General features: G+C 40.5%; 5 protein-coding genes across 10 annotated transcripts; 4 read left to right on the top strand and 1 right to left on the bottom strand.

The window, feature by feature from the left end:
- The first annotated feature begins 2,798 nt into the window (after positions 1 to 2,798).
- On the top strand, positions 2,799 to 5,427 carry LOC105194188 (protein dj-1beta). Its single transcript, XM_011158959.3, has 4 exons — positions 2,799 to 3,089; positions 3,775 to 3,936; positions 4,011 to 4,203; positions 4,546 to 5,427. The coding sequence occupies exons 1-4, from the start codon at positions 2,982 to 2,984 to the stop codon at positions 4,680 to 4,682; spliced, it is 600 nt and encodes a 199-aa protein (XP_011157261.1). The 5' UTR covers positions 2,799 to 2,981; the 3' UTR covers positions 4,683 to 5,427.
- Positions 5,428 to 5,699: 272 nt separating this feature from the next.
- LOC105194182 (methyltransferase-like protein 23) lies at positions 5,700 to 7,451 on the top strand. 2 transcript variants are annotated; one of them, XM_026136350.2, is made up of 3 exons: positions 5,700 to 6,018; positions 6,536 to 6,747; positions 6,820 to 7,451. In XM_026136350.2, the coding sequence occupies exons 1-3, from the start codon at positions 5,842 to 5,844 to the stop codon at positions 7,118 to 7,120; spliced, it is 690 nt and encodes a 229-aa protein (XP_025992135.1). In that variant the 5' UTR covers positions 5,700 to 5,841; the 3' UTR covers positions 7,121 to 7,451. The 2 variants fall into 2 exon arrangements, with proteins under 2 accessions (XP_025992135.1, XP_011157253.1); XM_011158951.3 differs by having other exon boundaries at positions 6,536 to 7,451.
- Positions 7,015 to 7,451, top strand: LOC105194183 (SRA stem-loop-interacting RNA-binding protein, mitochondrial-like). Its single transcript, XM_011158952.2, has one exon. It carries the CDS (start codon positions 7,143 to 7,145, stop codon positions 7,395 to 7,397), a length of 255 nt encoding a protein of 84 aa, XP_011157254.1. The 5' UTR covers positions 7,015 to 7,142; the 3' UTR covers positions 7,398 to 7,451.
- On the top strand, positions 7,394 to 8,325 carry LOC105194185 (acyl-CoA-binding domain-containing protein 6-like). The gene has a single exon (XM_011158953.3). The coding sequence runs from the start codon at positions 7,463 to 7,465 to the stop codon at positions 8,183 to 8,185; it is 723 nt and encodes a 240-aa protein (XP_011157255.1). The 5' UTR covers positions 7,394 to 7,462; the 3' UTR covers positions 8,186 to 8,325.
- On the bottom strand, positions 8,322 to 15,229 carry LOC105194181 (rho GTPase-activating protein 44). 5 transcript variants are annotated; one of them, XR_005575057.1, is made up of 11 exons: positions 14,320 to 15,228; positions 13,800 to 13,947; positions 13,349 to 13,634; positions 12,886 to 13,110; positions 12,488 to 12,785; positions 12,176 to 12,415; positions 11,244 to 12,040; positions 10,993 to 11,165; positions 10,866 to 10,919; positions 10,673 to 10,720; positions 10,576 to 10,591 (listed from the first exon to the last, which is right to left on the bottom strand). XR_005575057.1 is itself a non-coding variant. In XM_026136349.2 (10 exons), the coding sequence occupies exons 1-10, from the start codon at positions 14,370 to 14,372 to the stop codon at positions 10,289 to 10,291; spliced, it is 2,571 nt and encodes an 856-aa protein (XP_025992134.2). In that variant the 5' UTR covers positions 14,373 to 15,229; the 3' UTR covers positions 8,322 to 10,288. The 5 variants fall into 5 exon arrangements, 3 of the variants coding, with proteins under 3 accessions (XP_025992134.2, XP_011157251.2, XP_011157252.2); XM_026136349.2 differs by lacking the exon at positions 10,866 to 10,919 and having other exon boundaries at positions 8,322 to 10,591; positions 14,320 to 15,229; XM_011158950.3 differs by having other exon boundaries at positions 10,518 to 10,720.
- Between the last annotated feature and the right edge of the window lie 83 nt (positions 15,230 to 15,312).

The raw sequence follows: 15,312 nt of genomic DNA, 5'->3' as shown, positions 1-15,312 counted from the left end.
GATTGTCGTGTCGCGTCGCGTCAGCACAACGCGCGGGGAGAGGAAGGGGGGAAGGCAATACGCGGCGAACGACGCGGCAACTCACCCGTGCTGTCGTCCCCGCGCTCCGGCGGCGGCCACGCTCAATGACGTGTACGCGTCATCGTGCTCCCCGGAGGAGGATCGCGCACCCTCGGCACCTCGCGCGCTCCGTGTGATCGCAGGGCGGCACGCGCGCGCGAGCCTGGCGATGACGGTGCGGTGAGGGGAACCGGTGGCGACGGCGGCGGCGATGACGACGACGACGACGACGACGACGAGCGGCGGCGGCTCCACGCGAGGAAGGACCCCGCTCGACGGAGGCGGCGATGACGGCGACGGCGGCGGCGGCAGCGACAACGGCGACGGCTGCCGCGATTCCCTCACGGCTCTCTCCTATCCTCAAGTTCAGTGTCCACAACACCCGAACGCGGCGGCCATAGTGCGGCGCACGGTAGCGACGCGGCCGGCCGTACACGCGAAGCAGTGCCGATCTGCGCCTGCGACGACTCGCTCCGACTCCGATTCCGCGTTTGGGGGAACGGAAGCCACGCGAGCGTGTTTATTATCTCGCTCCGTGTTCACACGCGCGATCGTTCGCGCGTTGTTCGTTCGACTAGCCGGAGTTGGGCTTGGTTTGGGCTCTTGACGGTTACCCAGATAAATTTTATGTCAATGCACAAGAGCGCGTTGGTCAATCTGTCGACCAATAAGACGCGCGATATAGGATGCTGAATTGGAAATTAAGGTTGCAAACTCTTTTCACATCCTTCATTTTTCTTCTCGTTTTCATCAAAATCTAATTACATATCTGTTTTGAATGCGAATAGAAAAAATAACATAAAAATTGCTACTGGAAAACGAGTCTTAAGCGACTTTAAGGTCGGATCATAGCGCTTACGAATGCAATGTGTTCATCCAATCAAAACTTAAAATAGAGTGTGTGATGTCATTAAGCAGATTCAGATTGGGTTAAAACTTACTGCACTCGAAAGCGCTATGATTTTAAAAATGAATGAATATGAATATCAAGCATAATTTTTTCTCTTTCAAGACTATCCTAAGTACAGTCTTAAAGTTGGTTTATAACAGCTGTTATCATAAGAAATTGACCAATCATAGTCGATTATTCTTCTGTAAATAGACTATGATTGGACAATTTCTTACGGTTATAGCTATTATAAACCAATCTTTAAGCTAAGAACAATAAAATGCACAAGCAATAGCAACAGAGAATAAGCTACAGTTCGATAAGGAAAACATATAGCGTTTTTTGTACAATATATTAAACTATCTCTATTGTTTGTGCTTTTCATTGTGCATTAGGCTTAATACGGCTCTATGATTATAAGTTAATAATATTATAACATTGTGCACACATAAGATTTTAAATATAAGAAAGAATGGATTATGAATATCGGTTTAAGTTTGAATTGAAATTTGAGCAAGGCTTTAATTCCTCTCAATTGGCGCAAGTCTATCGCATCTCTTGTATATATTATATTATAAGGTCTGTTCTTTTTAGTTGTATTTTATCCAACTATTTATCTTTTCACTTTTTTTCTTTAATGTGGAAAGGAAAAAGAAAAGTTCAACAATGCAAGAAATTCAACTAAAAAGAATAAACCTATAAACTTAGCGCTCTCGTTAGTAGGGTCAGTATTTTCGGTTTTTAATTTTCTCCAAAAATTATAAATTGCCAACTGCAAAACTTAAAACCGATTAACTTAATTTATTAATTAAAAAATTAATTTATTATAAATTATTAAATTTTACATAAATAAATTATAATTTGTAGAAAATGAAAAAAAAAATGATTAGTGTTAAATTTATGAAGTTATAATCGCCTAATTTTTCTTCATAAGTTGATCAAAATTGTTGAGACCGCTCCTAAGAAAAGATGACAACAGAAAATCAGATACTTGTCCAATTGATGAGGAAGAGGAAAGAGGAGGAACGGTCGTCTTTCTCATTTTATTAGAAAGAGATACGAGTTATATATATCTCCCCTCTCCACTTTTCATTACTGTATATCATTTGCTCCGCCACATCAGCTGTTGCATAAGAATGAACAAATAATACGCCGTTTATTTACTTAGGCTATTTCGATTGGAGCAGCAGTGGATATTTTCTATGGCTACGGATAATAAGTATTGATGAGTTCCTCGCGCATGCACGATGACAGCGAGACAGTGACGGGCGACGTTGTAATTTTTGATTTGACAGACAAGGAAGATGGACAAGCGAAATTAAGTTAAGCCATAATTAATGAGAAACGCAAAGTTGAAAACTTATTCTGATGAAAATTTTTCTCAGAACTTTTATACGAATTAGAACATTTTTCAAAAATACTAAGAAAGTCTACATCTTTTCTTAAAATTTTTTATTTATGTAAATTGTAGAGTATTTTAAGATTTCTCATTTCCTATAATTTTTAAAAAATAGTTTAAACTTTTTCAGATTTTTTATAAGATTTTATCAGAAAGTATAGAAATAGAAATCTAAGAATATTTTCACATATATATATAAAAAAATTATAGGAAAGATGCAGATTTTCTCAAGATATCTAAAGTATTCCAATTCGTATAAAAAAGATCTAAGATTTTTTAAAAACTATACAAAAATTCCGAAAAATTCTGAAATTTACATGAAAATTCTGAAAAGTTATGTTAAAAAATTCTGAAAAACATTTCTATTTGGGGGTTTCCGAAAAATTCAATACGACCAGCGGGCCGGGTTTTTCATCGAGTACTACGTGCCTGGCGCGAGTGCGCATGCACGCGACGAACCCAACCCTTCGCGGCTTCCGCCGGTCCAACACACTGACAATCATGCCGTGTACGTGTCTGTGACGTTGTTGAACGCGGCCGGACGTTGCGACGCTGATTGTGAGCTTGTCTCGAGCACGATTTTTCTCAACTCCTTTTGGACCGCCTAGTAAGGCAGAGGCCTTCCGCACGAACATGGCAGAGAAAGAGAAGGATAAAGAGAAAACGGCACTCGTGCTGCTCGTCGATGGATCGGAAGAAATGGAGGCCGTGATTACTGTCGACGTCTTACGGCGCGCCGGGGTACGTCATCTAGAGCGATCGATAAACCCCCAGGAAATAAACTGTACGGCACATGTACATGATCCTTACCCCCCTTTCATTTTCGTCATAACGCTCGAAAGTGACATTCCACGCTCGCGCGCATTTCGTCGTCCAACAATTGTCTAGATCTTGTTTTTGAATGACGCTCCAAAGCGATCAATAATCTCCTCTCATGGTATCCCCCTTGACTCTTCGCAGGAATGAAACAAGACGTGTTACACACAATATGTACATGTATATATAGACTAAGAAACTTTACACATATATATATAACTTTTTAATCAATTTTCTCAGTAAAGTTTTGTTTGGCAATTTATTTTTAAATGTCATGATAGTAAAAGCATAGCTTCTAATTGTATGACAGATACAAAATGATATTTATAGTTTTTTATCAAAGAGTAAATGATGTTTAATTTAATTTTAAATTTTATACACATACATATTATATTTAATTTTTTAATCAATTTTCTATATAAATATTTACAAGTTGTACTTAGTAATTATTTTTAAATATTGTGAAAGAAAGAAGAACATGTATATACTTTAAGAGTATAGCAGGTATTAAATGATATTAATTTGTAGTCATCAGTGAGTAAACAATACAATTTGCTAATTAAATTAGTCAATATATATCAGTTAATTATATTAAAATATGTTTGGACAGATTGCAGTCACAGTAGCTGGCGTATGGGATGTCAGTTGTGTGAAATGCAGCCGTAATGTTAAAATTTGCACAGATGCCATGTTCACTGATGCTACTCAGGACAAGAGTTATGATATTGTTATATTACCTGGTGGTCTTAACGGATCTAAAGCTTTTACATCTGTAAGTTTATATTTGGTATTGTCTGATTTTGCTGTGATATATGGATAGCTTATACACGAAATTTGTTTCATTAGTCAGCAGAGGTTGGAAGATTATTACAAAAGCAGGATAAAGAGAACAAATTAATAGCAGCCATCTGTGCAGCCCCTACAGCTTTGAAAACTCATAATATTGGCAAAGGAAAACGGATCACCTCCTATCCATCTATGAAAAATGAACTGAGCGACGACTATGAATATATAGATGACAAACCGGTGGTGATTGATGGTAATAACTGACATATATTTATCAAGTGACATTGACAATTTCTAAGTTCCATTTACACATTAATGTAAATCAACTTTAATCTCAATTTAACTTAATTTTCATCTTTTTCTAGTTTTGCCCTGGTAATATTTTTTCTCTGAATTTGTATACGAATTGGAATACCTTTTAAGATTATTGAAAAAGTCTATGTCTATTCTTAGAATTGTTCGTGTAAATTCTAAAATATTCTAAGATTTACTAATCCCATTATTTTCTATTATTCTTTTTCAAATTTTGTGAGATTTTAATAATAATTATAAAATGAAATCTTAGACTTGATGTTGATTTCACATTATTTTACAGGCAACCTCATTACGAGTCGAGGACCAGCGACAGCATTTGATTTTAGTCTAGCTATCGTTGAAATATTAACGAACTCGAAAACAGCCGAGCATGTCGCAAACGGATTGCTATATGAAAACTACAAAAGCTGCAAATAAAATTTTCCAAAATCTCACTTTATAGTCGTGACTATAAAGTTCCCGGTGCATAAGTTTGATGTATTCGGTGTGTTTGATTTTAGGAAGATTATTCATATACTGTAAACGCACACATACAAGAATGTAGTTATTATAAACAAGAAATTATAATAATATATATGTACTGAAACATGGAATTGAAGTCGTACATGTACCAAAACATGAAAAATGATATATATATGGGAAAAAATGATATATATACGAAAAATGATATATATATAAGTTTGAAAAATATTAAGCCTCAACATGGCATTATTTGTCAAAACCATTCTGGTACTACAATCGTATATGTTTTGAAAGATATCTGAGAAAAGTGTAGCCATTTTGGACGCTCGGTTTGAGTCATTTGTGCCCCAGTCAATGTCAATGTTTTTATAAAAATGAAAAATCGAATATCGTGCTGTAATTAAATTCTTGTATTTGAAAGGCAATACGCCTGCACAAATTAAAGCCGAGTTGGACACTATTTATATGGACCTTAGCCCATCATTTGCTACCACGGAAAGATGGGCAGTTGAATTTAAACGTGGTTGTACCAGCTTGGCTAATAATGTATATGTATTTTGAGAAATGAAAAATAAATTATATAAACAATATTTGTATCTAGACATGGAAATTACAGTAGCATTGAAAGACAAAAAATAAGTTACAATGTTACATTGTATGTACTGAGGCAAAGCCAGTAAAGCCTATTTCTACCAATGCAGATTAACTTCGATCTCAATTTAATTTACCCTTTATCTTTCTTTAATTCTTTAAAAATATACAGAGTAAATTAAACTGAGCTCAAAGTTAATCTACATTGGTGGAAATGGGCACAAGAGACACAAATTTAATTATACTAGAAGAAGATTCGGATGCATTAAATGGAAATGATATACAAGAGTAATAAAGAATCGTGTTATTTTCTTCACTTTCGCATTTATAATTCCCTAATCATATGGGAAAGAAGAACGGAGAGAACAAAGGGCGGGAGGCGCAGCCATAACGAGCGGGAGCGACATTCGCCAACTGCGTTCGCATCCAGCTTCGTTCCTCGACGCGCTGATACCGACAACACGAAACAGCGGGCGAATTAGCGACGGGCACGATGAGGGATGATTAACGCGCGCGTCCAGTGATGCCCGGTCTAGAGGGAAACATTTCGCACGACACGAATCCACCTCCCACGCGCGCTCTAATGTCCGATGGGGATGACGAGGCGGGGGTGCGCGAGACAGTGAAAAGGTTCGTCTTCAGATCGCGGAAGACGCAGGGCGACGAACGCGAGGAGAGCTTGGAGATCCTCATTCCCGAGGTGAGCGGAGAGGGCGGCGACTCCGCGTGCGCGCGGATAGCTCGCGCGGATTATTTTCGGCACGCGCGCGAGCTACCGGTGTTACACGGCAGTCTTTCTTGGTTAGGTCGCGCGATAAACCAATTTCCTCTATCTTGAATTATTTCTGAATTTTCTCTCTCACCTTCTCGCCTCATCCAATCAATTCCTCTACCCGCGTCGAGTCTTTCGGTTCACGGAATCTCATTATCGCGAGCCTGATATGTAATATTGCTCCAGCATACGATTCACTGGCAATTATTGATGCGCGAGGAAACAGTTTGCTCTATCATTTATGATTTAGCATTTTCTCTGAGATATTAATCTCGTGTTATTTAAATATCAGAGTCTTTTAGGTAATGATTGTTACATAATTTAGTCTTACGTCGAATAGTGGCGACAATTTCGGTCTTGAGGCTAAGGTTCACAGGCACTTTCAATGAATACTCTAATGCAATAACCAATCGACTGATTGCTAACCAGTGATTACTGATTGCAGCTGCTGCAGCCTAATTACAGCTTCTACACCTGGCCTTGTGCGCCCGTGCTTGCCTGGTACCTCTGGGAGCATAGAGAGAACTTGGCTGGCAAGCGGGTCCTGGAGATTGGAGCTGGCACCTCGCTACCTGGCATCCTTGCTAGCAAGTGTGGCGCGATCGTGACATTGAGCGACTCCGCGAGTCAACCGAGGACTCTGCAGCACATCAAGAGGTGCTGTGAATTGAACGGGGTCGTGGACCAGGTGAAAATCGTCGGCATCACCTGGGGCTTCTTTCTGTCCAGTCTCTTCTCGCTTGGGCAGCTGGATCTAATCATTGGTTCGGACTGTTTCTACGAGCCCACACTGTTCGAGGACGTAGTGGTCATAGTGGCATTTTTACTGGAGAAGAATCCCTGTGCAAAATTCCTCTGCACTTATCAGGAGCGCAGCGCCGACTGGTCTATAGAACATCTGCTGAATAAGTGGGGACTGTCGTGCGTGCATATCGAGCTGGACAGTCTCGGCACGAATTCCGACGTTAGCCTGCCCGAATTGATGCAAGATCGTACGATACACTTGCTGGATATACAACGGGCGGTATAAGTGATCTCTCGATTTTGCTACCATGATTGCCAGTGGTTTCAGGAGACACGTGATCAATATCGCCAACATTCCCTGGACGGTGGGTAGGCACGAGCTTAGTTTATACTTCTCTCAATTCGGTTGCGTGGTAGACGCTTTCGTAGTGTTCGATAAGCAAACTGGTTTCCACAACGGCCACGGGAACGTAACGTTCTTGAAGAAGGAGCAGATGAAAGCTGCGCTCGAGAGTAAACATTCTTTAGAAGGGAAAGAGTTAATCTTGTCACCAAGGATATAAGGTAAAGCCGATAACAGTAGTACATTTGTTCGATCGAAGACATATCACACACAAGTTCATAAACGATGGCCGAGAGCGATTTCGAGAGCGAGTCCTTAACCGATCTAGAGGAGACGTTCAACAGAGCTGCCAAATATCTGCAGACACTGGTGTCGGAATTGGATTCGGGTCAGCTGCTCGCGTTTTACGGTCTATATAAACAAGCGACCGTGGGCCCTTGCGACACCCCGCGCCCCAATTGGTATCAGGTGCAGGCCAAGCAGAAGTGGGAGGCATGGAAGAATCTTGGGGACATGGACCGCGAGACCGCGATGACGAATTACATTCAAGGAATTGCGAGAATAAATCCTGCGTGGGACGCGGAAGAGATGAAAGCCGAATCTTCGCAATGGATCGTCTTCAGCAAGCTATCGTACGATAACGTAGAATTGAACGATGAGGATAAGACGTTCCTAGACTGGATCAAGGAGGGCAACGCGGCGAAGGTGCGAGAATTTTTGAGCAGTGAGCCCGCACTCGTGGACAAACCCGACGAGGAGGGCATGCACCCCATACACTGGGCCGCGGATCGCGGCTACCTCGAAATTCTTGATTATTTGATTAAGAGCGGCGCGAATGTGAATTCGCGGGATCAGTACGGGCAAACGGCCCTTCACTACGTGGTAAGTTGCGATCACGTGGATGCGGTCAAGTACTTGCTCTCGATCGGCGCTCAATCGAATATAACGGATAATGACGGTGTGACGCCCAAAGAAATCGCGAATGAACAGATCGCAGCTCTTTTATAAATGCTACCCCACGATGCTGTACACGAGCACTCTGCGTTTATGATTGTTAATTCTGTTTGAGTATATTAATAAATCCAGTATATCGATAATCTCGCATGGAAATCATAAAGTGCCTTATATTAAAGTCCACTCGCCATTTCTAATAGAGTAAATCTTTATTTATGTACAAATAAACTCCTCTAATAGTCCATTACATTCACAGCCTAAGCACACCTTAGGTAAATGCGTGATTTGTCATTAGCTAGATTTTTATATTTTCACTCTCGCTGCCTAATTAATAAAACGAGCGATACCAATTATAAAGTAAGCGCACGGAAATTCGTGGAGAATGCAAGGTTTGTTATTATCAGTAGCAACAATAAAACTGAAATCTAAAAAATGACAAAAGACGATGCCAGAGCTCTCGTAATTATATAACTTGGAGATCTGTTTCGTCCATATGTTTTATTTAATAAACTCTATTTCTTATAATTTCATAAAATATAGTATAATTGTTAACGTATTATATCTATCTTTTTATTCATAATTAAATATTCAATAATACTGTATTTTTATTTTTTTAACGGATAACTATATATCGCATTATGTTGTAAAACAAAAATTTTATTAATTGCACGAAATTTTATACAAAAACTTTTAACAAGTGCACACGCTCCAAATTGCTTCTCGAATCTTCAATTTTCTAATATCAAGATATTGGTTATGTTTATATATATAAGTAATCAATATTAACCATACACTAATTTTTTTAATTTGACAAATCTAGCATTCTCAATGAAACAAAATACAACAAACTCGAGATCTTTCGCCCGTATTATAAATTTAAATAAAACGTAGTGGGAAAACTCCAAAAAGATGGAGTTTTTACACTCAATTTTTTGAGGTTTACACTGCTCGATTAAACTCCTAACTAAAAATAAAAAAAAGTTGAAAGTTTAAGTTTACATAGATTTTTTGAAAAAAACGAAACAAAATTTGCAGATCCTATTAATATTATACAAGAATATGATACTTACATGATCGACAAATCTCTTTTGTAGATATATATGTATGACTTATATGCATATATATGCAACCTTTCGGCGCAATTAGTCTGATAATTGAGGGTCACGAGTTCATTGCATGGTAATATATCGTGATTGGAACATGTAAAAATTAATGTTTAACTATATTAAAAGTTCTTTCGAATCTTAGGTATTAACAGTACTCGAATCGCACGTCAAATCGGTCAAATATAATGCGCGGATACGTTCATTTCTTCCGGCGTTTCATAACGATTAACAATCTTCATTAATAAATATCACCCGTTGAATCAATTCCAACATATTAATCATGTCGGTCACCTCATATATTAGTTCGTTTTTCTCTCAATGGACGTATCGATTGAAAATTCGTATTGTAAGCGCAATTGCTGTCTTTAATCGCTAACGTTTCGCGGGTTAAAGTCAATCCTGTAATTGTATATCTTCACGTATATTAAACGCACTGAGCTTTGTGCGGTTGAATGCTTATAGTGGAAATACGAAATGTTACCTTACTCTTAGAAATCGTTTTTCTTCTTATTTGCAATAAGTATAAAATAGTAGACTGCAAAAATATTGTGATTGATTACGAAATTAGAAGATATGTACCTAAAACGGTTGGGAACGACACGTACACACATACACGGCGTGCTAATAGCTGCCGAATGCAAAAACTCCTTTAAAACTTTCAAATGCATACTTCTCTCGTTTTCATACAATGGCAATTGTCAGAATGCTCTTCTAAGAATTATCTTCGTCGGGATATAGTAAGAAGTTGTATAAATAGGGAGATCACGGAAAAAAATAGAGTAACTCTGCGTTCGAATCTTATATCAAACTTACGAATACATTTGCCTCGTTTTCGATTACCGACGAACGGACGTCGGTTGTATAAATATAATCGCGGTGCTTTTTCATTCGCGATCGAAGATGTTTCCATTAACTTTTTACAATCCTTATCCACTTAACAGATTTCATCGGTGACATGTATTGTCATGTGTAAAACTGCAGTTCTCAACTATGATAAATCGGCGAAATCATTTCAAGGTCGCGAATGCCTCTTGCCTCGTACCGCGCTCTGCTAGAGATTGGTGCTCTCCTGATCCGACTTAGGCCGTATGGTAGGCGGCGGCGGTGGCGGCGGCTGTGGCCTAGGTGGCCGTTGGTGAATTCTCGGCGAGACCGGCTTCTGCTGCGGCGACTTGAGAACCGTCACCACAGTGTTGGTCTGCGTTTGGACGTCTATAATATTACCTTCCGATCTGGTGCGTGCGTGCGCCTTTGCTTGCTGCTCGTGCGGCGCAGCTGACTTCTCGGACTTCTCCGGGCGTTCGGCGCCGTATAACGACATTGATGACGGTCTGCTACCCACGCTTGGGCTTCTCTGCAAGTTCGAAGTTGCCGTGTTGCCAGTGCTCTCGCCCGGGATGGTGTTGTTCCCCCCACGCACTTGTATTATACTGACCTGTTGTTTGTCCACAGAATACACATGAGCCCGTTCCAGCGTTAAAGGCTGTAGACGATTTAAGAAAAAGAAAAGACTTAGTTCCGTAGATCATTATATAACGCATAATAGAGTACGAATAGAAAGCAAATATGCATATGTGAGAAAGCTTCAGATCAGACGGTGTGCAGCTTTTACTTCACATGTAGCTTACGTTATCTCAAAATGTAATATCCAGGCAGTGTTATTTGTTGTCCACCCGTAGTAACTACATTTATAAATAATTATCATATATGTGTACAGATAAAACTTTAGCCGCGCGTTAAATCAGATTTGCTCACCCCTGGATCGCTCTCTAGATTCTCGTTAGTGGAACGTGGCTGTTGCCTGATGAGACTCGACGGACGAATTAAGCCAGGCGGTCGCTCAGGTATCGCTGGTTTACTGCTTCTTTCGTTCGGCGTTACGTGCGTATTGCTATCTAGTTTTTTACGTAACTCAACCCCTTCTTCCGCTATAATTAAACATATGTATTAATACAATCAAATGGAAAAAAAAATGCATCAAGATAATATTGAGAAAAATATTTCACCTGTGTTATGCACAATATTCGTTATACTTCTCGGTGCTGCGACCGGTCTTTTCCTCTCCAACGTGGATGGCTTCTCCGTAGGCACTGGTTTTGGTCTCTGCACTATAGTCTCATTATGCTCCATTTCTGTAATGATTTTAGCGACATTCGTACTATCGGACGAGTTTCCATTTGGTTTCTCCTTAGTATTGGGCACGTTTACTTTCGCATCGCATTTCTGCACTTCTTGAACACTTTTATCTACTTCATTGTAATTGAAGACTTCACTTTGATGAACAACGGTCTCTTGCAACCGTTCGGCATTATCGATAGGATGAATGTCCGTCGGAACAGATTCTGACTGCGATTTCGCGTCCATTTCCGAATGCTTTTCGTGTTTCTCGTGCTTCTCCACGTTGCTCTCGTGCCGTATCAATTCGGTATTCACTTCATGCTTCTGACTTTTATACGTCGATCGATTCAAAGTAGACGTCAAGGCTCTCGGTGGTTTGTCTGGTGTCGGCGGCGGCGGCTTGTCGTGCCGATCCGGAGTATTGCCGCCCGGTGGTGTTGGTGCCGGTTTATTCTTCCGACGTGCCGCTGGTTTTGGGCTACCCTGCGTTGGGCTTTCGCCGTGATCACTGAGACTGCTGTTGGACACGCATCGGCGCATACCGACGGTCTGATGTTCCGCGTCGTTCATGATCCCAATGTCCAAATCGCGATCAAAATCCACCTCACCGGGGAAGAACCAATCCGCATACGTAATTAATTGGTCTACTATAAGACTAGAGTTGTTCGCTGTACTCATGTTCATCCTGTAAACGTAACGAAAGTATAAATATTTTTAACAGCGATGTATTAATCATTTAACAGTGATGCACTAATATATTAGTTATAATCTTTAGCACTCTAAAGCGAATATGTTCATATACAGAGAAAGACTCGCTTACACTATTGTGTTTGCGTCCTCTTGCGGACTCCAAATCAAATTTGGCGCGATGACAATAGCGATATTCTGCGGTGTCATTTTATTTATATCTTGATTTTTCGTGAGCACAGCTAGAAACTTAATTAAAAACCGCAGGTTTTCCAGATTCGCTGGTGGTAACTTATGTAATACTTCCCAGAGAGCTCGTAATCTCATGTCACTGTGCGAAATTTTTGCAGCAGCCATCCATTCGGGATACAACCTAAATGTAATCATAAACGTGATCATATTGCATACAGTGACAATTATCGATTCTGATTAGAATGATACTTGCTTGTACGTCAATAAAGGTTCCGGCAATTCTCGTAAGTATGATTTCAACGCGCCAGCAATAACATGCGGATCCTTGTACTCAAGGGCTGTCGTTAAGGTGAGACAGCATGCGTCTAGGCTTAATTTGATACGTCGTGATTTCGAGGCGGCGCCAGCTATTCGGAAAAGACCTTCCTCCTCTATACCTAGACGCAGCAGCGCGGATACACACAGTTGTATGGGCAGTGCGATTTTTCTGTTAGTTACTCTAAGATGTTCCTCAAGAGGATACCCAAAGACTGGTTTCATTTCGTTATCGTCTATAATCGATTGCGACATGAGTAACGTTTGAGAGTTGTATCAATTTGCTATAATCTTTACTACAAAAGCATTTTCAATTGCAAAAAATTTAAAACTTACTAATATAACATTCCAAACCAGGTATAAGATCTTCAAGACAATGCAATGCACTTTCATGATATGCTCGTTGAAGTTTTATGTACTGAATAATCGTCTGAGCTAGCTCAGTCTCCCGCGACATAAGCTGAAACATTTCTGCAGCCAATTGATCTCTGCATTGCTCAACTTTTGATTCGGCATCTTCTAATTCTTCCCTCAAATTTTCTATCTTTGTTGCACCTGTACCTACATAAAGCATAGCACAAAGTTCAGCTATTTTACACAATAATTTTTCAAATCTGCTAAACACAAACATATCCATTATATAAAATAAATCAAGAGGCATATAATAATTCATAATAATATCAAATAATCAAAACAAAGAAGAAAGCTTTGAGGTTTCAGTATTCTTTATATATTATTTGTATTGAAAATATCTTAATAAAAAAATGAAAAGGATGATTTGAAATATAACAATTATTACCAGTACTATGTTTAATCGCTTGAAAGTATCTCGTTCTGGCACTGTCCATGTCCAAAATGAGACGTGCTAGATTTCTCTTATGCTTCAATATATTTGGTACGTCAGTGTCTAAAATATGTTGCAATGGAGCAGCCACATATTGTTCGACTTTAGCCTCGTGTTCCATGGCCTCGTTAGCCAGTGACATCTGCACTCGCCCACATTCCACCAGTGCATAGCTCATGAGACCATCTTCGCCAGCATTCTCTAACATTGTTTGCCCAAGTATGTATTCAGGGCATTTTTTCTAAAAAATAAAGGTTAATATTTAATAAATCTCACAATAAAAACAATTAATATAAAAAATATAACACTCTAATATCAAAATAATGATTGCTAATTGAATTTATGTACAATTCAAACATTACACTTAATCATAATCTGAGTCCTTTAATATGATTCATCTATTTACCAAACGTTTTTCCTTTAGAGCTGGATCCTGGGCTTGATTTGGTGGATTTCCAAGTCTCTTACTGAGACCAGTAAGAGCAGCTCTAATCTGTTCAACATGCTTATCAGTAGCCACCAGATCATCCGTTAACACCTCGGTTCTACCAGCTCTGTTTGCATAAAAAATGAACTTTCACTGACACATTGTATATTTGATAGCAAGACCTTATCTTTTATCTTTCGCAGTCAGTTTTATCACTTCTAATCTAACCAATATCCGTATAAGTAATTTCAAGGTCTACTTTAAAGCATTATAATCAAAGAATTTATTTTGATGGATCATATTCTCTACTGGAATAATGCAATCTATCGACAATTCTGACATATTAGTCTTAACAAGAAAAGATCTGTTTAGATGGAATCAGCTGAAGGTTCCTGACATGTAGACACCGTACCGTACACACAGTAGAGATGCAGGTAAAATTAGAAGGAAAACTGAAAGGAAGAATTACACAAGCTGGTTTCAGCTGACTTTAGGTTACCTGGAGAAGGTCTGATCGGCGAGCTGCTTCACCCGGAAAAACTGTTTCTTCATGGTTGGCTGGGCGGTCGGTCGACACTCGGTTGAAAATCGGGCGGCGACCTGACGTGTGAATCCCACAGGCTTCTTACACACCAACGCCTCGCGACTCACGTTCACGCTCGCGCATTCTCCACAATTCCCTCGCCACTTCGGTGTTTGCGCGGCACCAGTAGTAGTAGAAGAGCGCGGCTGGCGAGCGGGCAGAGAGGGTCCTTCGTGTCGCGGCAAGGGCGAGCGTCCGTCATAATGTTTGCACGATGATCTCACGACCGGCGCTGAGAATCGACGCGCTCGTAGCGGATCGGTTCTCGGGCACCATCGATAAGATCCGGCGATAAAAGATCTGAGCCAGCGCCTTCTCGCCCGGTCGGTCTCAACAGCGATCGATTTGGGTTAGGTGAATCCAGCGGATCTAACTTTACCGCCCCCCTCGCGCTTTCTCACTCTCACTCTTCGTTCTCCGTGCACTCTCCCTCTTTTTCTAGATTACAATAAACGAGCGAACGTTCGCTCGGATCCGAGGAACGTTCCGATGCCCGGCGACGTGAGAAACATCGGTGGGACCGTGGCGCTCTTACGTCACGTCGTCGGCCAGGCGTTTTAAGCGTCCTCTTCGTCGAGAAACGCGGCGAATCGCGGTTTACTTCGGTCCGTTCGACGCGCACGGTCTGCCTGAAACTCGCCGCATCAGGCGTCAGACGAGCTTACACCGTTCCTCTCGGTTTTCCGATTTGGCTCTCACTCATTCTCTCTCTCTCTTGCACTCTTTCTCTCTCTCTCTCTGTCGTACCCCTTTCGCGATATTACGACGGCACGGCTGATAGATCCGTCAAACCCGCGCAAAAGTCGCTCATCTCCAATCTCGCCCCCTCACCCATGAGACTCGCCCAAGATCGATCGAGTGATCGAGCGATTGATCGATCGCTTACTCATAAACATCGAACACAAAGGT

Source organism: Solenopsis invicta, chromosome 6 (assembly GCF_016802725.1).
Source record: "Solenopsis invicta isolate M01_SB chromosome 6, UNIL_Sinv_3.0, whole genome shotgun sequence".
In the NCBI taxonomy this organism is placed as follows: domain Eukaryota; kingdom Metazoa; phylum Arthropoda; class Insecta; order Hymenoptera; family Formicidae; genus Solenopsis; species Solenopsis invicta.
The sequence above is the reverse complement of the archived record's forward strand: the minus strand, read 5'-3'. Positions and strand labels throughout refer to the sequence as shown.

What these genes read in the sequence shown, in the direction of transcription:
- LOC105194188 (XM_011158959.3), top strand. Translation starts at nt 2,982, where the DNA reads ATGGCAGAGAAAGAGAAGGATAAAGAGAAAACGGCACTCGTGCTGCTC. An exon ending in GATCTAAAGCTTTTACATCT is followed by an intron (nt 3,937 to 4,010) that starts GTAAGTTTATAT and finishes TTGTTTCATTAG; the next exon opens with TCAGCAGAGGTTGGAAGATT. An exon ending in CAAACCGGTGGTGATTGATG is followed by an intron (nt 4,204 to 4,545) that starts GTAATAACTGAC and finishes ATTATTTTACAG; the next exon opens with GCAACCTCATTACGAGTCGA.
- LOC105194182 (XM_011158951.3), top strand. Translation starts at nt 5,842, where the DNA reads ATGCCCGGTCTAGAGGGAAACATTTCGCACGACACGAATCCACCTCCC. An exon ending in TGGAGATCCTCATTCCCGAG is followed by an intron (nt 6,019 to 6,535) that starts GTGAGCGGAGAG and finishes TACTGATTGCAG; the next exon opens with CTGCTGCAGCCTAATTACAG.
- LOC105194183 (XM_011158952.2), top strand. Translation starts at nt 7,143, where the DNA reads ATGATTGCCAGTGGTTTCAGGAGACACGTGATCAATATCGCCAACATT.
- LOC105194185 (XM_011158953.3), top strand. Translation starts at nt 7,463, where the DNA reads ATGGCCGAGAGCGATTTCGAGAGCGAGTCCTTAACCGATCTAGAGGAG.
- LOC105194181 (XM_011158949.3), bottom strand. Translation starts at nt 14,372, where the DNA reads ATGAAGAAACAGTTTTTCCGGGTGAAGCAGCTCGCCGATCAGACCTTC. An exon ending in CTCTAAAGGAAAAACGTTTG is followed by an intron (nt 13,635 to 13,799) that starts GTAAATAGATGA and finishes TTTATTTTTTAG; the next exon opens with AAAAAATGCCCTGAATACAT. An exon ending in GAATATTGTGCATAACACAG is followed by an intron (nt 11,166 to 11,243) that starts GTGAAATATTTT and finishes GTTTAATTATAG; the next exon opens with CGGAAGAAGGGGTTGAGTTA.